Below are 24,962 nucleotides of genomic sequence, written 5' to 3' on the forward strand. Positions count from 1 at the left end.
ACCAACACGATTCCCACAGACCGCAACCCCTCGGGCACTGCGGGGTGCGGAGCAACAGAGAAACTTTGGCTGGCAACCGGTTCCTTCCAGCGCTAACTTAGTCTTTACAACTCGCAGGCGCTGCGCGGGGCGGGGCCAGATGGGGGCGGGGTCTTGGAGGCGGGGCCTGCCTTCGCCACACCCCCGGGTCCAGCGCGGGCGGGGAGAGCGCGCGCAGCGCTGGTTAAAGAGCAGTGCGGAGGCGGGCGCGGCGCACATTGCTCTGGCGCGCGGAGGAGCGGCACACGTGTCTCCCTGTGTTGGGGCCTGAATTCCCTCAGCTGCTTACGTCCCGGAGATTTGGGGCGCCCTCTCCGCCCCTTTGGTGTTCGCCCTCCCCCCGCGGGTGTGAGCAGGGTCTGCGCAGTTCCCTGCGCTCAGTGGGCCAACTTGGCCGAGCAACTTTGTCCCTGGAGCGGCGCGGGGGTACGGAGCACTGCGCATGCGGAGCTCCAAATTCAAACAGCTGTTTCTAGAGGCTGCAGGGCGGGCAGACCCGAAGCTGCTGGGGCTAGGAGAAGCTTTCTGTAGGAGGCGGCCGCTCCGGAGCCATGGTGGACCGGGGCCCTCTGCTAACCTCGGCCATCATCTTCTACCTGGCCATCGGGGCGGCGATCTTCGAAGTGCTGGAGGAGCCGCACTGGAAGGAGGCCAAGAAAAACTACTACACACAGAAGCTGCGTCTGCTCAAGGAGTTCCCGTGCCTGGGCCAGGAGGGCCTGGACAAGATCCTGGAGGTGAGCCGCCGCCTGTACCCCTATGTCACCTGAGGCTCTTCGGGGGCTAAAACGGTGCTGAAGGGTGACCCCACATCTTTTGATGGCCTTCAGTCCCAGTGGCAAACACTGGGGTGACAGGAGAGGATGTCCCATCATGGGTCAGGTTGCAACAGTCTGATGCTCGTCCCGGGACACGGAGGTCCCCCACGCGCGGAGAGTCATCGGAACCTAGTTTGTCCGGAGAGAACTTGAGGTTGACTCCCGGATGAACTGGGTCCCGCGGTGGCTTGGTGTGGGTGTGTGGGTGCCTCCCTCTTTGGAGGGAGGCTATGGGGCGGATAAAGACGTTTATCTTTCCTTGGAGACGCTCCCGGAGTCCGGGAGTCGAGCCGGGTGCCACCCCTCGCGTCTCCACCTCTCGCTTCAGGGCCAGTGCCGCGCCCGCCCGGCTTTTTTTTTTTTTTTTCTTCAAAAAGTGAACCTCGCGAAGCCCCCGGACTGAACTTGGGCGCAAAATCCATCTGCGTCCGCTGCGCTTGGAGAGGGTCGGGGGCTCTGCCGGTCCTGAGCCGGCGAGGTGTGGGCTGGTGGCTGGAATGCTGGGGAGGACGCGCTCAGGCTTCCGGGAAGGCTTATCTGGCTGAGACATCCCTAAGGGTTTGGAGTTAAACTTTGTAAAAGCAGCAGGTTGCACAAACGAACAAAACCTCGGTAGTCCCTTTTCGAAGTATGAGAGAGAGTGTGCGAAGAAGGAAAGTAGGGGAGGGGAGTTTCTTCGGAGTTGGCATTGGGAACCTCTTATCTGTTGGTGCACAGGCCCAAATGGATCGCATTCACCTCCCTTGGTGGGTAAACTGGGCTGACCGCCTTAGCGAGGACTTTGGGCCAACTTGGGGACCAAGTCCTTATTTACACGTTTCTTGAGGACACAACCTCAACTATCTACCGTTTGTGGCTTGCACTAATGGCCTCCCCTTGTAGGAGCAGGACCAGGGAGGAGTAGGATTTTTATCCAAGGCGTGCATTTATCCTGTGATGAAAGATGTCAGAGAAGAGATCTGATGAAGAACATACAATCTACCGCAGCTCCCCAATACTTATGCCTATGTAGTTCTCTCATTTTCCAGTCTCAGTTTTTCCATCTGTGAGAAGGGAAGGAACCCATCTTCATCCCTCTTTCCTGCTTGAAAGCATTCATAAAACATGAAGCAAGAAGCTATCTTGCCGGTGGTACCTCCGTTTTGTGTTCAGATCGATGGACCTTCACACAGATGTGCACTTACTGCCCTCTGGTAGCAGGGCCTGGAGAGAATTTGCCCTGTAGAATACACAGGAGGCTGGTGGAAGGGGAGGTTTAGACTAGCAAGTGCCATGATGCATTTCAGTGGAGAATGTCTTTTTTTGGGGTGGGTTGCGGGGATGATTGGGGTGAGCTCCGGAAGGTGCTTGGTTTGTCTGGCTCCTCTTTTTGGTTCTGGATGGTCCAGGTACTTTCTGATGGATGCCTACCTTGTCTGTGTGTGCTGCAGAAGGGGGTCACTTTATGATTTCCTCCGGGGAAACAATTCCTCTCTTCTAGAGTTTTGTTTAGTTTGCTTGGGGCTTTGTTTAGAGTGGGAGGAGAGTGGGCCAGGATGATAAAACCTTGAGTTGCCCTGGTGGTGTTTCCCTCATCACTGCTCCTTCGCTGCTGCAGGGGAAGGAAGGAAAAAATTCAAGGCTAGATGTGGGAAAATAAACTTCAAAACACTAGGGAAAGGGAAGGGGGGCTGTCCAGGGATTTGGCAGCCGGGTGCAGCTGGTGGTGGTAGCTTTGGAGGCTAGACTGCTTCCTTAAGGTGTTTGAACAAACAAAATGCCTCTTACTTTGAGGCCCTGCTAAATCGGTAAACCGTTATTCCCCCAAAGCGGGCAGGTGGCTTGTAGAAAGACGATTTTGGCCATCATCTCATCAGGAGACGGTTATAGATAAGTTCTTGGGTAATAGATAAGTCCAGGAATAGCTCTGTCCCCATCTCAGCCAGAAAAACTCAAGTCAACCCCAAGTGGGTGCGTCTCCTCCTCCCTTCATAGGAAAAACCCAAGAAAGGAAAATGGACCAGTGGAAAGGAAGCTTTTGCCAGCCTCAGGTTTAATCTGCAGGAATCTGCCATGCTTGGCTTTCTCATTTGTGTGTTGAGTGCAGCCTCAGGCTGCAGGAAATTGGTTTAAAGAAAAATGAAAACTCAAAAATCTTCTTGCCCATCCAGCTGCTTGGGTATTTCCCCCCTGAGGAACTGTGTTTTAGCTGATTCTGAATTGCCAGGGGGAACTGAAGGTTGGAAAGGAGGGAGGTGCTGTCTGGTTGGGGGGTTGTTTTTCTTATGCTGCAAGTTGGGAGTGGCATTTTCAAATGCATGAGAAAGGGAGGTGATCACCTTTCTTTAGAAATACTCCAGAGCAGTCAGGTGCTTCCTCCCTTGCTCACCCTGTGGTTGAATTGAGGCTCAGAGCGGCTTTCAAGAGCTCAGCCCTGCCCCCCAAAACCCCCACCGAGGACCACGTGGCTGCCCTCTTTCCTGCCTTCAGAATGATCTGGAACCCTTCTTCAAATGCTTACTTCACCAGTTTTGTGGTGGCCAGCTCTTGCTCCTCTTGCAGCATTTATGTCCCCCACTTTTTCCATACTGCAGAGCCTCCATGGGGGAAGTCAGCATTCACAGCATACCCACTCTGTGTTGGGCTGTGGGAGCGGAATCACCCTCATTTTAGGAGAGGGCACAGGCTGGCTTTGCCATCAGGCTTGGCCATTTCCCCATCTCAGTCAAGCCAGTTATCTTACCTTTGCCTTTTTTTCTTCATCTGCAAAATGAAGGTTTGGTGAGGCTCCAGTAAAGGAGAAATGTTAGGCAAGATATATAGAGAAAAAACAGGTTTTTTGCCGCTAGCATTTATTGAGCACTCTTTGAACAAGGCTACTGGCCAAGTACTTTACCTGCCTTCTTTCAGGTACTCTTGCCATGACCTTATGTATTCAGGTAAGGAAACCAACACCCAGAGAAGTTAACCTGGCTACAGTGACACAGAGGCTTAGTCTGGGGGATAGCAGGCAGTGTAACTCAGGAACCTGCACCCTCGTCCACCTTTCCCTCCCTGTTGGGCCTGTGAAGCTGTGGAATTCTTCCTCTGTTAAGTGATCTTAGTAAATTTGTTCAGCTAGATTCTGGCCTGCTGGGAAATTGTATTTTCTCTTTCCTCTAGAAGTGGCATTGACACAGACTTCTCTTGTGTGATTGCCTGGCTGATCCAGCACTGCGTGCATTACTGAAGTAATGCATTCACACCTCTGCACATCTCCATTTGAAAGACCCCCTTTTCTTTCTGTGTCCCCAAAAATAGAGGGGTTGAGTTGAAGGGAAGGAATGACAGTGTTTCTCAACTTTTGCCTCTGTGAATGACAGGATAGGTTTGAGAGGTCGCCATGAACCAGACACTTTGAAGAAGCATGTTATATATATTCTCTTTATTCTCGAAGCACACCCTATGAATGAGGAAAGTGAAGGGGGAAATGATGTTGTCACTTGCCCAGAATCTTATAGTACAGTCAGGTTTCAGATCTAAGTTAATATTCTGTTCTTGTTGTTGGCGGCACTGAGGTTTGAACTTAGGGCCTCACGCTTGCCAGGCAGGCACTCTTAACACTTGAGTTTTCCTAGACTGCTTACATAACTGGCCCATTCTGGAAACCTCCTGCATCCTACTGACCTCTTTTCCTCCCAAGTGGCAAAGTGCTAGGCAAGCACTCTACCACTGAGCTACATCCCCAGCTACTCCAAGCACCAAAAGTACGTCATCAATTCCAGGGCTTTCCACGCATGGCTCCTTGCCTTTCTGAAGCCTTTCTGAAGGCTCGGTACCATATGCACATATCAGTGTACAGTAGGAACGCTAATTCCAATTTTGAGGTTTGGATGTCCTGTCATTAATACCACATCTGGCCAGAATACTTAAAATGGAGTACATTGGGTTTTTTTGAAGAAAGACATCTAGCTCAGTTTTGGAGAACTGAGGGTTAATATGAACACCCCCTTTGTTTCAAGCGCTGATGGAAATTGTAAAGCTCACTGGTCCACTTAACTGCCTTTGTAAGTAAAAGGAACACAATAGATCTTTTGATTCTCCAGGATCTTGGAGGCCTCCCCATCAGACGCGCAGACTTGAATTCTCACAGTCCAAGAGTGTGGAAAGTGGGTAAGTTGGGTTTTTGAGAGGAAATGCAAGAAAGAGGTCCTTTCCTGATGGCTTGTTTTCTTATGTTCCGTTCAAAGTCAAGGGCTGCCAACAAAACACATCACACTGATAATTCTACCTTAGTTAACTGCTCTGGTTAGAGTTCTGCCAGTTACAGTGAATTTTCATTAAATTGTTTGAGAGTTTTCCTAGATTCCTGAGAATGATGAGATAGCAGCACTGTAATGGAGAAGAGAAACTTCAAGGGTAGAAATTTGCAAGTGCTGAAAGGTTCTAGTGGGTGGTGGGAGCCTTAGGAGGGGGCTGCAAGGGAGGTGATGATTGTTCTTCTAAGTATTTTCCTGGGATTTTGCCCTATTTATAGTCTGGTGTTTAAAAGAAACACAATCCCCTAGTTTTGGATGCTGTGCTTGGCTGGCCCTGACCTCAGGCCAAAGGCTTTCATCTTGAACTTGGCTGTTTGCTGCTGGCAGATTGGGCTCGCCCTCTGAACTTTGGTATGGGTTGTGCTAGGGGCTAGGGAAGGAAGTACACGGCTTTGGGGAGCAGAGAAGCTAGGCTCCTAAAATGTAATCCTTCCCCTCCCCCTCACCGAAAGTCTTTGTACCAGTTGGGGTGCTGTTGTAACTGAGTGGCACTGTAAGAACTGATTGGCCAGAAATGAGGTGATGATACAAGGAGAAGTGAGGTATGACTACGGGAAGGCACATTAATAGGTCTTTCTCCTTCCCTTGTACCAAAAGGGAATGGGGGAGTTAGAGATGAATTTTTGGAAATTTCACTGAGCCCTTCTGGGCAAGAATTGGCCTGTGTCCTCCCCAAGGGTGGCTAAACATGAATGGAGAACAGGATGCCCTAAGCAGGCAGGGATCTTCAAGTGCTGCTGGAGTCTTTGCTGTCCTTGAACTAATGCTACACCAGACCTTGCTTACAATAGTGCTTGGCATATATAGTACACTGTCTCTAAGAGCTAGCTGCCACCACAGGTAGGGTGTTCTTGATCCAGAGCTTGGGATGGGATTTTTTTCAGGTTTGTGAATATTTGCATATGCAAAATGAGATCTCTTGGAGGTGAGACCCAAGTGAAACCATTTTATTGTTGGGTTTTGTTTTATCCTGTTTGAGATAGGGTCTCACTATTTAGCCAAGCTTATCTTATCTCTTATCTTATCTCAATCTTCCTGCCTCAGCCTCCCAGGTGCTAGGATTATACACACCCAGCTCTGAAGGTAATTTTATACAATATTTTTAATGCACTTGCATTTCAACTGTGACTCAACATGTCAGGTTAGGTGTGGAATTTTCCATTTGTGGCATTATAGTGACATTCAAAGTTTCAGATTTTGGACATTCTGGATTTTTGGGGTTGGGATGGACACTACTCCTAGTTACTCTGCTCTGCAGTGGGGAGGGGTCTATGCACAGACATCACAGACATGGCAGGCTTTTAAATGCAAAGTGTCAGGACAACTTTCCTAGATCTTTGTGCTAGGATCTCATGATGCTAGCCTGGCCATGATCTGGGCCTCTGAGCTATACCCCCAGGCCTCAGTTTTTTAAAAAGCAAACATAGTTTACCATCTTAACTAGTTTTAGGTATACAGCTTAGTAGTGTTAATTATATTCAGACTGATGTGAAACAGATCTATCTCCAGAATTCTTTCATTTTGCTAAATTAAAATGATACCATTCTGCTTTTCCTTGTCCACCCAGCTGCTGGTACCCACCATTCTACATTCTGCTTCTGTGAGTTTTACTTCGGGTAGCTTATCATACAGTATTTGTCTTTTGATGTGTAAAATGGTACAAACGCTGGGAAGCAACATGGAGGTTCTTCAAACAATTAAAAATAGCATTACTGGATTGTGTAGCAATCTGACTTCTGGTTATGTATCAGCTGAATGGTTGGTTGTTTTTGTGGAGGATGGAAACCAGGGCCTGGCACAAGTGCATCAGCACAGAGCTACATCCCCAGTCCTCACCAGAATCCTTTGAAAAACTAGAAAAAGAAAGGGATGGTGTCTCTTTCTGGCCCCCAGCCCCGTGGAGGTGTAATAATTGCATTATAGTCCTGCTAGGCCACAGTCACAGGCCAGGGAGGTGAGGGTCAGATGGCGAAAGCCCTTCTGGGTTTATTAGCTAAGGAATTTGAACTCTTACTAGGTTTTTTGTGTGTGTGATATTTTAAGTAGAAGAGTAGATAGCATTTCAGAGAGTTCCCTCTTCTCAGCCCTTTACAACTGACAAGAACTGGACTATTCTACCCTGAATTAACTGGTTGCTGTGCATCATTCCTTTACCCTTGTGGGTGTGTGGGTGGGTGTTCTGATAAGGATGCCTCCCTCTTCTTTTCTCCTTCTGAGGAGACAGTGTGGGTTTTCCCAGAATGCCCATACAGCCTTCTGCCCCCTCCCTAACCCCAGCTTTCAGTTAGAGTACCTCTCTTCCTATGGTAAGCCCCTGTCGAGGTCTAGGTCTGGGACTCTGGCTTCTCCAGATCCCCCTCTTCACTGTTCCTTGATGTGAAAGTGGGGATGGCATACCCAGCTCTGAACCACTACCTGAGACCAAAGGCTTTTGATGAGGCATTGTCATATCCCCAGACCCCAGAGACCTGGGGGTGGGAGCACAGAGGGGTCCCCACCCTGCTGGCTAGCCTTTCTGCGTGAGGATGCCTTAGAAACTGGAGGAGGGTCTTGAGCCCTTAGCTCAGTGTGGCTGGAAAGAGGAAATTGGGCCACAGTGGTGAAATGAGGGGAAACACAGTCCGAAGTGCTGAGTGATTGGTTGCAGATGGTAGAGGCTGAAAAGATGGTCGAGGGTCATGGGGCCTCGGAGGACTCAGTTCCTGTTTGCTGAAGCCTGCAAAAGAAATCCTTCTCTGGGGGGATCTGGCTTTGAACAGAACACAGCCTCTGCTCCCGGGGATCCCCTTATCTGGAGGAGGGAAGGTAAAGAGCTGTTGGTTAGGCTCCTGGAGGTTCTAACTATCCACCATGGGGAGATGGATTTTTACTCCTGAGCTTAAGAAGACAGGATTGAAGGGTGAGTGTGGCTAGCAGTCTTGTGAGCAGTCTCTGGGGTGCCCACTATGCTAGGCATTGGGCTGGCATGTTCCCTGTGTCTCCTTGAACTGTTATTCTCATGTAGGAACCTGGAGGCCAGGTGACTTAGCTAGGACTACACAGCAAGGTGGAGGGCTGAGATTTAACACTGTGCTGGCCTAGCCTTGGGTCCTGTCCATGAGAGGAGGAAGAACCAGGAGCTGGGTCTGATAGGCTTGGGCAGGAGGAGGGTGATACCAACAAGAGCTGCTAACCACTTTCACGGCCATGGGCAAACTGACTGCTGATGTACACTTCTTGTTGAGTCCTTGTGGATGTGTGTATCCTCACAGCAGAAGCAACAGAGTAGACCACAGACAGTGAAGAACCTGTCTAAGGCCTTCCAGTCAGAAGAATGTAGAATGAAATGCAGATTGAATCTCAGAGCAAAGGTTTGAAACCACTCTACTCTACATTAGGCTGCATTGAAGGTGGAAGAAACCAAGAAACAAAGGCTGGAAGTGCCAGGCAGTTGTGGTGCCCTCAGTTTTAGGATGCTAAGCTTTTGAGATGCTGACTGGTGTGACCTTGAGCAGGTCCTCTCATCTGTGAAATAGGAAATTGTACAGCATCTCACTGAAGCCCATAGAATTCATGATAGAGTGCCTGGTGCAGGTAACAGGTGACTCACTAAGTATCTGCTGCTGTCTTATACCCCATTTCTCTTGGTACCTTGTCCCTGACACCTCTCTGCAGGCCCCACCATGCATTGAGCTCTTAATCTGAAGATGGGAACAAGGGAGGAGGATAAAATCCACCAAGTCCCTCCCTGGAAAAATCACCCACCATTTTTCACTGCTTGCAAATTAATCCACAACTTGCCCTCCAAAAGAGTTACAGTTAACACCTGAAAATGTGGACAGTTACTTCTCTGTTCTAGTCTAAGCCTTGCGTAAGCCTTCCTTCTGGAGAATTGCTGGGTCCAGTTGGCCTCACAGTGTCCTCCCTGGCCATGCAGGACCTGAGGTCAGAGCTGGAGCCCCTTGAGGGCAAACAATACCCACCCTCTCAGAGCACCCTTGGTGGCCAGGACTCTTTGATTGGCTTTGAATTGCGCATTCTTTTTCCTCTCCTCCATCTAAATATTTAGGTTTCCTGCTGACATATTTAGGCAGGACTGTGTACTTATGGCTGTGTCACCTCCCAGAGCCTCACTGTAATCTGGTTGCAGCTGCTTAGCCAGGCCCTTCTACAAGGGGATACTGACCCATGTCTGGGAGAGAAGTTGTGCAGGGCAGTTGGTGATAGGAACAACCTTGCTCTGTCATGTATCCTGCAGGCGGGCCCTGAGGGCTGCCAGGGGCCTTGTCTGCCACATTCAAGAGGAGTGTATTCCACAGAGACTCTCCATTTATTCGTGTAGATCTGTACTTCCCTGTGGGTGGGGATGAGAAACCCTTGCCTGAGCTGTTGAGTAGTAGAGAAAAGCTGGTTCTAGTCTGGGTCCCAGTTTTACATGCATTCTGGTTTATGCTGTGTGACCCTGGCCAGGTTTTACCTCTGAGTTCACCTTGGAGTGCCTGTTAAATTAGGGGATGGGCAGTGGCCACGGCTCCTGTCCCCAGGCCTGTGGTACCAGGCCCAGCTCTCAAGAGATGCCCAGTTGGAACAATACCTGTGAAACAATTTCAGGAGTGGGGGTGGGAGAGTGGGAAAAAGGAGAATGGTGGAGGGGGTGGATTGAAGTGTGATATATTTGATACATTGTAAGAACTTTTGTAAATGCTACAATGCACCCCCACCTAGCACAACGATTAAAAAAAGATGCTCAGAGCCATGAAGAAGAACGAAATGTTATCATTCGCTGGTAAATGGATGGAATTGGAGAACATCATTCTGAGTGAGGTTAGCCTGGCTCAAAAAACCAAAAATCGTATGTTCTCCCTCATATGTGGACATTAGATCAAGGGCAAACACAACAAGGGGATTGGACTTTGAGCACATGATAAAAGCGAGAGCACACAAGGGAGGGGTGAGGATAGGTAAAACACCTAAAAAAACTAGCTAGCATTTGTTGCCCTTAATGCAGAGAAACTAAAGCAGATACCTTAAAGCAACTGAGGGCAATAGGAAAAGGGGAACAGGTACTAGAGAAAAGGTTAAATCAAAAAGAATTAACCTAGAAGGTAACACCCACGCACAGGAAATCAATGTGAGTCAATGCCCTGTATAGCTATCCTTATCTCAACCAGCAAAAACCCTTGTTCCTTCCTATTATTGCTTATACTCTCTCTACAACAAAATTAGAAATAAGGGCAAAATAGTTTCTGCTGGGTATTGGGGGGGAGAGGGAGGGGGCGGAGTGGGTGGTAAGGGAGGGGGTGGGGGCAGTGGGGAGAAATGAACCAATCCTTGTATGCATATATGAATAATAAAAGAAAAATGAAAGAAAAAAAAAAGATGCTCAGTAAGTATGTGTCATACTTCCTCACTGATCTGTTGTGCCCCGGTGCTCAGTGGAATGCTAAGCTGTGAGGGGAACTCCATACACTGCATGGACTTTCTGGTCAGAAGTCCAGTTAGGAGGGGCCAAGCTTCTTGCAGGGTCATGAGCAGATGAATTAACCCAGGTAAGCTAAGCCCAGACACTGGCTCTTGGTCTTAACAGGTTTAAATCTCTTCTGCTTTCCCTTCAAGCCACATCAGATGGGGATGGAGAAGAAACAGACTGTCTTTTCTTTTTTTTCCAGGGTCTTGCTGTTTGAGGCTGACCTCAAACTTTTGGTCCTCCTGCCTTAACTTCCCCAGTGTGTGCCACCACGTCTAGCAACTTTAATTTTTTTAACTGATATGTAATAATTGTATGTATTTATGGGATAGAGTGATAATTCAATAATATGTACAATGTATTCAACTCAAGAGTGATCAGCATTTCCATGTCCTTATCATTTTATTTTTATAATGGGGCCTTCAAGCTCCTCCCTTCTAGTTCTTAACAAAATATTTAATAAATTGTTGTAAACCATAGTCATTCACCCCCATGCTGTCAAACATGAGAACCTGTATTCTTCCTACAGACCATCCTTCCTGGCCTCGAGTAACCACTGTTCTACTCTGTTCTTTCAGAGGAATACTGTTAGCTTCTACATGAATGAGAACATGCGGAATTTGTTTCTGTGCCTGGCAAAGACAGATTTCAAGTCCCACCTGGGATTTCATCCTTGTTCCCTGTGTACAAATTGTGAGACCTTGAGCTCCTTGCTTCCTCCAAAAATGGGGCTAGTTACCCTGCTGGTCCCGTGGGAGACAGGGGACAGTGCAGCCTGCCTCTTGTTGCAGTCTTTCCCTTTTGATGGGGGACTGTACAGAATAAACGACTCTATCTGCTCCCCACCAACCTCATCCCTTGTTTTGTAATCTTTCTCCCAACTCCTTTTCCAGGGATGAACGAGGCCCAGGTGGCCCTGTCACTGTGAGTGCTGTTTGCGGTCCTCAGTGCTGGGCTGGCTGCTGGAGGGGAGCTGTGGTTTCTACTTTCAAGGAACTGGAAAGATGTGCAAACATCCAGGCCCTCACTCAGGACATATTTACTAAGCACGTGCACAGTGCGTGCCCAGACCTCTTTGAGGACCACTGTGAGAATGAGAGCTGGTTCCTTCTGCCTTTCAGGAAATGTCCTGACTATGTTCTGCAGAAACCAGGAAGGCAAGTGGACAAGCTGGGCTATGGCACCATGCGTGCACACCCCTGCTCTTGTTTAATCTTTAGAGGCTTCTGAGATGGAGCACGGGCCAGGCCCGTGCTGTTTGCAGGGGAGGAGGGCAGCTCCCTAGCTGATAGCACCTTTGTGTGACCAGCAGAGCCTGCATTGGGCTTTCTGCTCAGGGAGGGAGCAGAAGTGTTTGCAGGGTGTTGCCTGCAGCACCTGGGCTACCCCACCCAGTCCTCTTAAGAAGCTTGCAGGTACACAGGCTTTGTGCCCAAACCCACCCCTACCTTGCTTTGACCAAGGGTCTCTGCAGCACATTCGAGACCTCTTTTCTGCAGCCTCAGTATGCCTGGTTCTGGGAGATCTGGCAGCCAAAATGGATCCCATCCCATTTGTTGGATGGGAAACAGGCCTGTTGAGGAATGATGAAGCTGGGGCAGAACTGTCTAGAATCAAGTTCAGGTTAATGTAGCAATGCTGCTTACAGGGTCTATCTAGGCTGTGGGCTTTTTTTTTTTTCCTGAGCCGTTTTCCATTACTTTTAAAAATTGCCATTCAATCAAAAATCTCTTGATGATATTTGGCACTTCCACTTCACCATTTGGCCTGCTTCATATCTTAACCTGCCTGTGTACCCCTCTCTGTTTGCCACCCACTAGCCATTTGTATGAGAGTAGCAAATGTTGAAATGGTGGTAAGCCATAGGCTCAGAAAGGAGGATGTTTTTCTGGGCCAACCAGAGCCTCGGGCAGAAAGGATCTGACTGAGGCTTCTGCACTTTCTCCAGTGCTGGACTCTGCTCTCTGTGAGCTGCACCCCAGGAGCTGTTGGCTGGTTTCTCCAGCCCCTCTTGGAGGTTACAGGAGGTGGCTTATGCTCAAGGCACCTCTCCTGGCTGCAAATCAAAATGTGAGGCTGGAGGGAGTTTAGTGGTTGTTTAACTGGCCAATCTACTGGAGCCAAGGCCCAGACATTGGTTAAGGTTATGCAACTTGTCCAAGGCTGCTGTGCTCACCAGGGGTGGGGGAAGTACAATAAAGGAGCAATTAGAGCCCAGTGCAGCAATTAAAGGAAAAGAAGGCTTCCTGGAAGCAGTGGCTCCAAAGAGCAGGTCAGTCAGTCAAAGGTGACAGCTATACCTGCTAATGGGTCTCCTGGTCACTGCCCTAGCAGTCAGGGATCCCATCCCATAGGTCATATCATGACTCCCAAACTGGAAAACCCTCTGGGGTCTCCTCCCTCAGACTAAACCAGAGCCCTTGCAGTGGCTCCCAGTGGTTTGGACTCTGTGCTTGTGTGGTTCTGCATCTTTTCTGGATGTGTGCTACTGGTCTTCAATGCAGACAGGAGACCTTGGGGGCCACCTCTTAGGAGAGGCATTTTATGACCCTGAACACTCATGGCAAGTTACAACTTTTACAAAGACTGTGAGGGAGGTGAGGAGGAGAGGCACACCTGTCACACAGGGCAGTAATGAGTGGTCAGAGATAAGGACTGTTCTGCAGACAAAAGCAGCTGAGGCAGAGAGGTTAAATAACTTAGTCAAGGTCACACAGCTAGTTAGTGGCTTATACCTCTCTTAGACAACATAAATGTCCTGAATTCTCACCAGTCTTTTGAGACTGGGTGTTCTCCATAGTCCCCCATGGCTCCCAGCCTCCAGGAAGTGCTTCATGCACTTGCTTACTGACTGGTCTGTTCAGTCTTGTGAGTTCTGACGCCAAAGTACCGCCATTTCCTGGCCACATTGACCATATATGGTTTGCTTGCCATTTTGAGCAGGACAATCTGGTTTATGTAAGTGAGTGCCACAACTCAATTTTGGGACTGTTAACTATCTCCACCTTCAGCCCCTTCCCCACTCCCATCCCTAGAGCCCCAATGGGCCCCTGACTTTCATTCACTACTTCTGTCTCCTATGCTTGGCAAGACTGTGGGTCAGGGGACCCTGAAACTGAGAGCCCCCAAGAAAGAATCAAAGAGCTGAAGGGGAGGAGTAATTGCCTCTTAGCTGTGGGGTTTCTAAGTCCCCACATGACCTGCTTGCTGGCAGCCACATCCACACTTGGGACATGTCCCTCCACTTGGCTTCTCCCAGACTAGCCCCTGATTGGACTCTGGCCTATACCTTGGGAAGGAATAGCTTCAGTCTTTACTTTCTTTTGGGTACATGGGGCATCCAGGTACTGCCGGGGACAGGTAGGTTCCTTTGCAGCACGCTGGGGACTCAGTGGGGAGGAAGGCTTCATGAGTGTTTATTTTGGTGATACTGTCCCCTGTATCCAGCGCAAGACTCTTGCTACTCCCAAGCCCCTTCCCCCATGTAGGGTGGAGGTGGGCGCCTGTCAGCCCCATACCTCCCCATCACTCTCCTGTTCAAATAAAACTCTCACCCCCTGGGCTGTGGAATGCATCCTGCCAGTGTTGGCTTTGGAAAGGTGCCCTTCTACTCTCAGCATCCCTGCCCCCTCTGGAGCAGCACCTCCTGCCAAAGGGATAAAGTGCTGAGCAGGCTAAGTGGGGCAGGCTGATGCAGGAGTGTCTTGTCAGCACCCCCAGGGGAGCAGGAAGAGGGAGGGTGTCCTGATTAACAACTTTTCAAACACCCCACCTCCCCCTCTCCCAGACTCCAGCCTCAGCCCTGCTGTTGCACTTGGATGAGTGACTGGCCCAGTGAGTTGGACTCACCCACGTTTGGGGACCCAGGAGACAAGCCAGGCCCTGGATGGCCTTGGCCTACTTGCTGTGTGACTAGGCCAGGTTATTGCACCTCTCTGAGCCAAGACTTGCTTACTAAAGCCAAACACTGAGTGCAAGATGTATATACCCACTGCTGGTTTTAGGGTGTGGGGATGAAGTTGGTGGGCTTTAACATATGGATAGGCAGGAAGGCATCACCACATAAACCCTTTTAAGGAATAAGTGGAGCCAGAGCAGTGTTGGTGACCTTAGGTGCTACAGGGTAAAGAAGTTGCTGTAGGCTGGGGCTTTTGGAGGTTGCCTTCCCTTGAACCCCACCACTGTCTAGGCTCCCTGTACCCCATTAACACACTGACTTATCTGGGGTTTGCCTTCTCTGCCCTCCTCCTAACCCTTCCCACAGGGCCCTTGACTTGTGCCACATTGGATACCAAACATAGCACCTCACAAGAGGGTAATTATTAATGAACATCCTGAACTACAAAGCTGTATTTCTTTCCTTGGCCTGTCTCCCAACAGCCCTAGAGCCCAGAGGCAGCACAGTCCCAGCCCTCTGTGGGCGCACCTCCAGTCTGGAAGTCTATCTCGAGTTCTCCCAGAGGGCATCCTACCCAGCCAGCCTCCCCTCCACCTAGCATGCACTCTGGAAGCTGACTACACTTCTGCCTCCCCAACCTCTCCCTCCCGTCTGCGCATTGCACTCCTGGCTGGGGACACTCCGTTCTTTGTGGCAGGTCCACAGGTTGCCAGTGAAAGTGCGTCAGCACCTGCCTAGGAGTATGTCTGGCAGGCTCCCAGGCTAAGGTAGGGCAACTTCAGAGTCATGGGGGGGACACTTCTGGGCCCTGTTCTAGAAGACTCCATCATCACTAAGCCCACTGGCTATTCATAGAAGTCAGTTTTGACTGACTCTTTAGAATGCCCTGAGGCCAAAGCTTCCTCTGGTCAAGTCTTCTGCATTGTATTGGGGACATTGCATAAATACCAAAATTTCCCTAGACTCTTCAGCTCTTGAAGCCAGTTTCCCATCTGTGTCTGCACACTCCTGCATGCCTCTGTCCCGCTGCTGTGCTCACGATTTAACCATTCTTTATGATCAGATTGGTAGACCCAGATCCAAGTTATGGGAGATCCCTAGACAAACCACTGGGGAGCCCGGAGACAGAAGTTGCGCAGAAAGGTGTTGGTTTCCACTCAGTGATTTGCAAAGAGGGGTCTGAGTTAGGAGACACACTTCAAAAACAAGTGGAGGAGGAGGGGAGCAGGGAGTGCAGGTGCAAGTGTATGGTTCTCTCTACTAGCATTGATCACAGAAACTCAACTGGAAAACCAGCCAAGCAGGGCCAAGTTGTGAAGACAGGATTATTGGTGAATTTTCTCCCTCTGCCTCTCACGTTTTCTGTAATGCAGTTGTATTTTAATAACAAAGAACTCGAGTTCTTTAAGAGCTAAAATATATACATATGCTGTTAGCCACTTCCAACTGGTTATTTCTAATGCACAGGGAACACAGGAACAAATAAGCAGGTTTTAATGGAGTGTACTCTGAAAACACGCCTCTCTTCAGTGAACAGTGGACTGGTCTTTCAGCTTAGCTGTTGGGGTATAACCTGCTGGGTGCAATGCTATGTACACTTTGAGGCCCAGCATCTTGGTTCCTGGAGAAACCAGGTGGGCCTTGGTCTGCTGACCAAGAGGTTTGAGACTGGACACTGGCCTGACAACTGCTAAGGAGAGTGCATGGGTCCCTTGTGCAGCAAGCCAGATTCTCCCAGTGTTGGTCAGTGTCTCCCACGGGGAGGGGTCTTCCAGAGGCCCATGGGTAAAAGGTCCTGGCTCCTGTGTGCTTCTAGCTACACCACATCCATGGGGGCCCAAGAAACCTCACCTTGTCTTTAAACTTAACAGGAAACAGGAGCACAAACAAGACTGAAATAGCCCAGGACCACATGTGTCATTCAGAGTCTGGAACATTTCCTGGGTGGTGGCCCCAGGCTTGGGTCAGCCTAAGGGTCCAGGGGAGGTAGACCCTGCTAGGGGAAGATTCAGGTAAGATATGCTTGAGATGCCATGCCAGTGTGAGTCACTGCTACATAGTGTGATATGATTTTATTATTTTAATATGCTATTGCTAACCATTGAGGCTATTCAGTTTTAAATTAAAATGGATAAATCTTGTTTGTCAGTCTCAGGTCACTTTCGAAGTGCTCAGGAGCCATATAAGCAGGCAGAGGTGAACATTTCTCCTGCAGGAAGTTCTGTTGGTAATAAATAGCGCAATACCACAGACTACTGAATAAGTTACAAAGAAAAGAATTTATTTTGGCTCACAGTCTTGTCCAAAGGGTGAGGGGCTACATAAGGTGGCCACTTTCTTGCTGGAAAGACAAGAGTGGAAGTGGTGCTAGGCATCACATGGTGAGAGAGATGCTGTGTGTGTGTGTGTGTGTGTGTGTGGTCTCTTCCTACCAGGACTCAACCATAGGGACTCAACCTTGATGACCTTATCTAATCCTGATGGCTTCCCAAGGGCCCCACCTCTGAACATCATAGTCATATTAACTTTCTATTCTCTTAATACCTCACACTGGGGATTAAATTTCAACCCATGAACCCTTGAGGGCACTCACATCACACCCATGCCATAGCAAGCAGCACTAGAATTCGGAACCTGTTGAGTTTGTCATGCCACGTGACAAACTTCTTCTCTGCTTAGTCATCTTGCACTCCTGCTGTGGGGTGGGGGAGGGGAGGCTGGCACCCTTGGAGTGAGGAAAGGGACCGTGCTGAGCACCCTCTCTCACTAGTCAAGTTGACAGTGTGTCTCTGGAAGCCGTTGACTGGCTTGCCTGGACAGTCCCTGTGGGCCCAGATTGGTTAACCTTGGTCAGTCTGAGGTGGTACAGTCCTTTTTCATGGATCTCTAACTAGTCGTCCATGGTCTCCAAATTCCTCTTAATATTCTCTTCCAAGCCCACTCTGTAATGAAACAGTAGGTGTCGTGGGTGGCTACTTGCATGCATGTGTGTGCATGTGTGCCCCCATCCTGGAAAGAAAGTCTGATGTAGGGCTCATAAGCTACAGTGCCAGGGTGAATCTGCTAGCTTAATGTGTACTTCTCCCCCTTCGAATGAAGACTGAAAATCCCTTTCCCCACAGATCTGGAAAGAACAAAAGAAAGCGGTGGTGGAAATTTGCAGGGGCTACCTTTTCAGGTTAATTTTAGGGCCAATGGTGGATTCTAGGTCCAGGGAAGGTAGATGATGCCAGGCTGCAGGTAGAGAAGTTGGGGAGAGGTTGGGCATCTAGGAGATTACTCTAGTCCTGGTTTATTTGTGTCTTTTGGTTTTACTTTTTGATGGTGGGGTGTTTTTTTGTTGTCCTCTTGTCTTTTTAAATTTTTTTTTATCATTATTGTTGTGCTGGGGTGATTGTGACATTTATAAAAGTGGTTACAATATATCTTAGTTCAATTCTCCTCCTACATCATTCTCCTTTATCCTCAAGTTCACAGCTAACCTTGAATTCCTCATGTAGCTCAGGCTAGCCTGGCACTCTAACCTGCCTCAGCCTCTCAGTTGATGGGATTACAGGCATGTACCACCATGCTTCGCTCCTGTCTTGTAAACCTCACTTTCCTATCTGTTTGGACTTCCTGCACTGTTATTTGGACTTGAAAGGGGCCTGGCATGAGCCCTGGGGGCTCTGTTTGCCTGCTGTACTGTCATGCTATCTTTTACATAACTCTCCCATCTGCCTGCCTTTCTCTTGTGAGGCTCTGAGGTCCTTGTGGGCAAGCTGTAGTTTCTCCTTCCTTTGTTTTGCCAAGTACTGGGTATATGACTGTTGCTCAGCAAATACTTAATGAATCAGTGGGCCTTGCCCTGAGCTGCATCAAGCCACATTTGCCCATGGCTCTGGTCCCATCTTCTTTGGGTTAAATAGTCTTAGTGGAGCATGGGTGGGGTGCTGGTGCCTGGCAGGATGGGGCATTTGTAGCAGGCAGGCACAGCTATGCTTTTGTCCCTCCAAAGAGGGACATCATCTCTTAAGGACAATGAAGGTGGAGTAAATCACTTGTTCTTCCATCTTGCTCTCTGGTCTCCCTACTCCCTAGGGAGTGACCAGAACCTTGATTTACACACAGGGAAAAGGCTGAGGGCCCTGGAGAGGGCAAACTGTGTCCTTGAAGTCCACTGCTGCTAAGTCAGTTTTAAGCCCTCAGGGGCTCAAAACAGGGACCCTGCTTCAGCAGACCTGAGGGTATATGGATTCCTGGGCAGGAGGTGGCACCTCCTGCTACGGATGGGACAGGGTGTAGCCACACAAGGAGTAGTTCCTGCTCCCCTGCTGGACCTTCCTGCCTGATCCTTAGGTGATTTGGAAACCTAATGCCATTACTTTCCCTTTGTTCAGCTTCCCATGGCCACACCCAACACACCTCTACCCCCCAGCCTCTAAACTACAAGTTCATGGATGAGGTGGCTTTGCCATTTTGCAAACGAAGAAACAGAGACCACAGCTCATGGGGCCAGGCAAGTGCTGTCAGCCCAGTGTTGCACCACTCCATTAGGACATCTGAGGGGCTGCTGTGGCCTGGAAGGATTTAAACAGGCTTGGGAAATGGTTGTTGTTCTGAGACAGGGTGTCACCATGTAGTCCAGGCTGGCTTTGGAATTTTCTCAATCCTCCTGCCTCAGCCTCCTGAGTGCTGGGATCACTGGCATGATGTCACTCTGTCTGGCATCCCTGCCCTTGCAAAGGAAGAGAGGACATGTGCACCCAAGGCTTGGTCCTCCTTCCTTCTGCCTCCTGCATTCTGCATTGGGCCTCCATCTCAGTCAAGATCCCTGTGCTGTGCCAGCCAGAGAGTTTCCATTTCCTGTTGCCTGGCCTGTCCCTGGTCTTGGGCCCCAGGTTAGGCATTGGGAAGTTTTTCCAACTCCCACCGCACCCCTCACCTCAGCCCAGCCTTTCTGTCTTAGGAGAGCCTGGCTGTATTTTTCCATCCCCTTAGCACAAAAGCAGCTCTGTGCTGCTTCACCCTGGTCACATCCCACGCCTCAGTTGGCCTGGGATGGGAGGTGGGTGGGGACCATTCGCGCAGAGTAGAAAGGCAGAGACGGCTGTGCCTGGGTGGCCACTCTGCTTCCTAACATACCTGGGTGGTGAGTGGCGTGGGGCACCAGCCATGTATCTCAAGCCCCCTTCTGTGGCCAGAGCCCCTGGTGTGAATGCTGAGATCTGGAATGAGATGAGCAAACTCCCCTTGTATCTTGCTCAATGTCTTTGGTGGGGTTATCGGGCATCATAGTGTAGCCTCTAACTGTGACTCGGTCTTCAAGTGGGTTGAGTCTGGAGGCTGTTAAGGCAGAAGAGCTTCCCCCACCCCTCAAGAGTATCGTCCATGCAAAGATGCCTGTGCCCAGTTGCTGGTACCTTCTCGTACAATTTATTCCAGAGAGGAAGGAGGCCATCTGTTGTCCGTCTCCAGATGGAGACTGAACCAGAGGAAATGGACTTGTACTGCAGCCGGGGAGGGGGGTTAAATGGGGGGGTAGGTTAGAGTCAGACAATAAGGAAGGATTTCATGACAGGTGGTTGGCTCTCAGGAGGATCCTGCAGGGCAAGCTCATGCTGGGAGCACAGTGAATGAGACCAGCTTCCAGGGAGGGAAGGGGAGTTGAGATAAACAGGCAGGGAAGTTACTTCCTGGGAGCAGGGACTCTGGCTGCTCCTCTCGGTGCAGGACTAATACCACTGCGCTGTACCCCTCTGGGCTTTTCTTTTTTAATTAGTGAAGAGGTTTACAGTTTAACTAGTTGGTCATCTTAAACAAATTATAATAAATGGGTAGGCTTCATAACCCCTATCGACAGAACCCCAGCCCTTCAGGATGGATAGTTACTCATTACCCCAGGCTGCCAGCCACAGGGAAAGGCAGAGCAGAGTGGGGGGGACGAGCAGGTGGGAGGCCCCCAGGTGGGGGAGTTTGCTAGGTTGTCTGGAGCATCCTGAAGGGCACAGGTGAGTAAGTATTGAGCTGCACCCCTTCAGGTTATACCCATGGTGAATATGGCTGGGTCAGGAGCAGGTGTCCTCTCAGAGAGGTAGGTGTTGGGGATTTTGACTGCCCAGCAAGGCAGCTGTGCCAGCAGAACAGAACTGGCATCACTGGACTTAAGACGCTGGGAGAACCCAAGCACCCGTCCTTCACTGTACCCAGAAAGCAAGAAGCTGTAACATGCATGAGAAGAGAAGACTTGTGGCTATTGGGCCTTCAACCACCTCAGACATCCCTCACTGAGCCACCCTACCTCTCCCCACCCTCCTGTCTCCTTCCTCTGGAATCTGGTTCCAAAGTCCACAAGAGAGCTGACTCACCAGGGTCAGGATCTGGGGTAGGGGAAGAGGACTGGGGCCTGGAAACAGTCATCACCCTTGGACTGTGCCAGCACCTGTCAGAATTTCCAACTGGCCTCAGTCAGTGGGCACCCACATCAAGCCCTGGCAGACATCTTGCAGACCCCATCATTCATTGGCAAATACAGAGCACCAGCTATACTCTAGGTTCTGTTGTGGAATTAAGGGGTGAGTGAAGCATCTGTCTTCAGAGCGCTAGTCTAGTTAGGGGAGATGCATAGGTCATATAAACAGATGCCTAATAGCATGTCAAGGAGCAGGGAGTGCGGCAGGTTCGTACTGCTTAGATTGGGTGGCCTCCTGAGGGAAGTGTTGGAGGAAATACCCAATCAAATTGCGCATGAGCCATGGCAGGGCCTGCAAAAGCACAGGGATTGGAGAACTGCCATTGAAGAGAACATCCTGAGCTCTGACCTTCAGGGTGGCGGTGGGTGATAGGAGGCCATGAGCAGTGCACAGACCCTCAGCACGGAGGGTCCCTTGTTCTGTATACGAAGTAACGATGGCATTCGCTTTTTTCTTCCTGGTACTCCTTTCTGAAACATGCTCTGTGCCCAGCACCAAGGGAGTATCATTTGCATCGTTTCTCCTAAATGAAGTTGTGGCACTCCCATTTTTCTGAGATTGGAAAACTAGTATATCAAAGTCAGGATTTAGCTCAAGTGTGTCTGCTCCAAAGCCAGGGCCTTGCCCCTCTGTGCTAATGCTGTTCACAGAGGAAGCGACTCCAAGCTGGGCATTTGTGGTTTTGAAGTGGACTGGCCGTCTTGGCTTGTGTGTCCAGTGTGGGCCTGGGCTTGGAAGGACGAGAAGGAAGCAGGCACATGGTAGGACACCTGGGCTGCAGATGAATAGCTCTCCCTCAGGTTGTCCGCCCTGGATGGGGAGATGGCCAGTCAGCAGTTCCCATGGCCTGCACAGACAATTCTTTTTAGAAACTATGGTTGCTTCTTCCACTCCTCCCCAAGGTCTGGGTAAATCTAAGAGGCATCTCCTGGGGCTAGGGTAGGGAACAGAAGCAAACACTCACCCCAAACGATTAGATCTGTGGGTGTGACTGCACAGTCCTTAGAGCTCTATGTCACCTGTGTCCACCTGCCTGTCACCTTCCGGCTCTGCTTTGGTTGCCATTTCTCAGCCCAGCTCCAAGATGGGCGAATGGATGGTGTGGTTGTTCTGTGGGAAAGGATTCTCAGATGAGAGTTAGGAGACCCTTGGTGGTTCTGCTACAACCATGCCCTCTCCATAGAGTCCTCACCTACAAATGGGAATAGGGATATCCACTTGACTTGGTTTCCCCTCAGGGTCTTGGGTGTCAAAATGAGGTTGTGGCAGAGGTCTGAAAGATGCCTAGTGCATGTGGGACCCACAGAGGGTTGTGGGAGAAGGAGCCATTGACGCATGCTCGCCTTAACTGATAGGAAGGAGTGAGTACAAGACCAGAGAGGATTGCCCGCTTGCCTGAAAAGGCAAGGGCCAAGAAGCAAGGGGCTGAATCCATTCCAGGGGCCTCTTCCTGGAGCTCAACCACCTTTGGAAGGAAGCCTCTGGTGCAAATCCAAACTCTGGCATATTGGCATCTCAGACAGGACACAGACCTGGGCCACAGCCACCCAGGGCAGGGTAGTGGTCATGAATTTGGGGTCAGAGAGGCTGCGGTGGATGAAGGGTGCCCCCATTGTCTTTAATCCTCACTGGATGGCCCACCTGCCCTGAATCCTGCAGAGGAGAGGAGGGGTTGAACTTGGAATGCAGCTCCAGAGGGTCATCAGCTGTGTGTGTTTGGGATGGAAGGGCTCTTTTCCTGTTCCCCAAGGCCTGTTCTCAGGCAGGCAGCAGTACTGTGGGACCAGGACAGGGCCTGTGAAGTCCCCTGCGTGCTCAGGGATTTCCAGTGAAACTCATCGTCCAGTCCTCCAGGTGTCTCAGAACTCTTGCTGACGTCCCATCCTGAGCTCAGACCCCACCAGCCCTTTACTGTTTGCTTTAGCCAAACCTGCAGCCCTCCTAGGTCAGCCAGGCCCTGCAAAGCTCTGCCCTGGGCTTGGCTCTCACGGGAAGGGTTCCCAGCTGCTGGGAGGGTGACCTGACCATAGCAGCCAGAGAACAATGGAGGCAGGGTCACCTGCTTTGTTTTCTTTGTCCCTCCCAAATGAGGACAGGCCTGTGAAAGTTGGAAACGCAAAGGTTTCTGCTGAAAACTTGCTCCTAATTTGGCACAGGCCTGCCCCCACGAGTGTGAGACCTAGCAGTGCCTTTGGGCTCTGCGGAGGCTGCTGAGAGATGGACCAGGAGTGTGGGTGGGGGAAACCCAAAGGTGGACAGGAGGACAGTCATGCATGTGCACACGCACAGCCTGCTGAGTGCTGGCTCTGGGGGCAGGGCCCTAATCCTTTTGGGTTAAGGATAAAACTTTTGAAAATTGGCTGAGTATAGCTATTAGAATCACCGATGGCAGCTTTTAGCATCCAGTTCCATGTGCAGGCCCAAACTATTTCTGTCAGAATCTCTTGAGAGTAGGGCCCAGCTGGAGTGTTCTCCAGCTGCTCCCAAGATGATGTCAGCATGCAGTACAGGTCACAAAGTCACAGTACAGTGATCTTCCCTTATCTGCCATTTCACTTTCTGTGGTTTCAGTTACCTGCAGCCTGAAAATATTAAATGGAAAATTCCAGAAGTAATTGATAAATTTTAACTTACATGCTGTTCTGAGAAGCATGGTGGAATTTCATGCTGTTTGCTCCATCCTGTCTGGGACACGAATCATCCCTTTGTCTAGTGTATCTGTGCTGTATATGCTACCTGCCCATTAGTCACTTGGTAGGCAACTCAGTTATTGTCAGATCCACTATTGTGGTATCACGGTGCTTGTGTTCAAGTAATACGTAGGATTCAGTACTATTCATGTTTTCAGGCTAACCTGGATAAGGGAGTTTGCTTTATAGTGACCCCCTAAAGCGTGCAGTGAGGGTAGGGGTGGTGTACCACTTTCTTCCTTGCCTAACAGGCTACCTGGGTTTTGGGGCCTAGGCGTGAGCCACAGTGGAAGACCGCCATGGGAGTATGAGAGCAAAAAGATCTGTTTTGTACCAAGCTCCACCTATGACACCAAGGGGCATTCTTTGGTTGGCTGCTTCTTCTATGGACTGAGAGACAGCAAACCTGACACTGGACACCTTGCTTCAAGGACCACACACCAGTATAGACGATGAGGGCCTCTTCTCCAGCTTGAGCAGGGACTGGGGGGAATCAAGTCAAATTCGGGTAAGCCTGGGAGTGAGGCTTCTGACACGGGAGCCCGGCCTAGTGGTCTGTGAACTGAATTCTGAGAGTGAACTCGTTGGAGCAGAGGTGAGGAAGCATGGTCCTGGTCTGGACCTCTCTAGTCATGGTTCTTAGCAGAAGAAAATATGGATTTTAGGGAGACTTTACTTGGCCCGGTAGGGAATCTCAAGGGTCACAGGCAGACCTCATTTTATAGAGAAGAGGTAGGCAGAGAGAAGAAAGAAAGGCTCTTAGAGACGCTAAAGGTACTCGGACCACTGAGTAGAGTCTGGGTTTTGTGACCCTATGTTGACTTCCTGGCACATCCAACAGTTATTTCTTTCTGTTAAAAGACCATGCAGGTATTGGAGCAAATCTGAAATGCAGATGACCTAAAAAGATTTCCTCTCTTAAAGGAGACTTGGTGCCCACCATGGTCCACTATTCAACCCTTGATCTACTCTATCCCTAGACAAAAGACAGCCCAGAAAAGCTGGGCCTACAGCTGGCGTAGGGATGGGGGTGGCACCATTGGACCTTCACCAATACTTTATTCTGAACTACAGCTGCCCTCTGAGCCACACCCTAGTCACCTGGGCTAGGGAGAGGAAAATACCAAGAATTCCTTCTCTGGGCCCTGCTTTCCCTCCTAAGAGAGGAAGGTAGAAGGCTTGTGATCAGCACCCCACATGCCCTCTCACCCTGTCACTCTGTACAAATGCTGCACGTTAAGTTCACCTCTGAAACTTTGTATTCTTTATTATACGGGAACTTTTAAAAAACCTATGCCCAGGTCAACAGTATCTATCTGCAGGTGGGACCCTGGCCTAATGT

General features: G+C 49.9%; 1 protein-coding gene across 1 annotated transcript in view; it reads left to right on the forward strand.

Moving 5' to 3' along the window:
• The first annotated feature begins 244 nt into the window (after positions 1-244).
• Positions 245-24,962, forward strand: part of Kcnk5 (potassium two pore domain channel subfamily K member 5) — a 38,592-nt gene continuing 13,874 nt past the window's right edge. The window contains exon 1 of the mRNA XM_020186327.2: positions 245-776. Coding sequence (XP_020041916.2) covers positions 591-776 — 186 coding nt within the window. The 5' untranslated portion in view covers positions 245-590. The remainder of the gene's footprint in view (positions 777-24,962) is intronic.

This window comes from Castor canadensis, chromosome 8 (assembly GCF_047511655.1).
Source record: "Castor canadensis chromosome 8, mCasCan1.hap1v2, whole genome shotgun sequence".
NCBI lineage: Eukaryota > Metazoa > Chordata > Mammalia > Rodentia > Castoridae > Castor > Castor canadensis.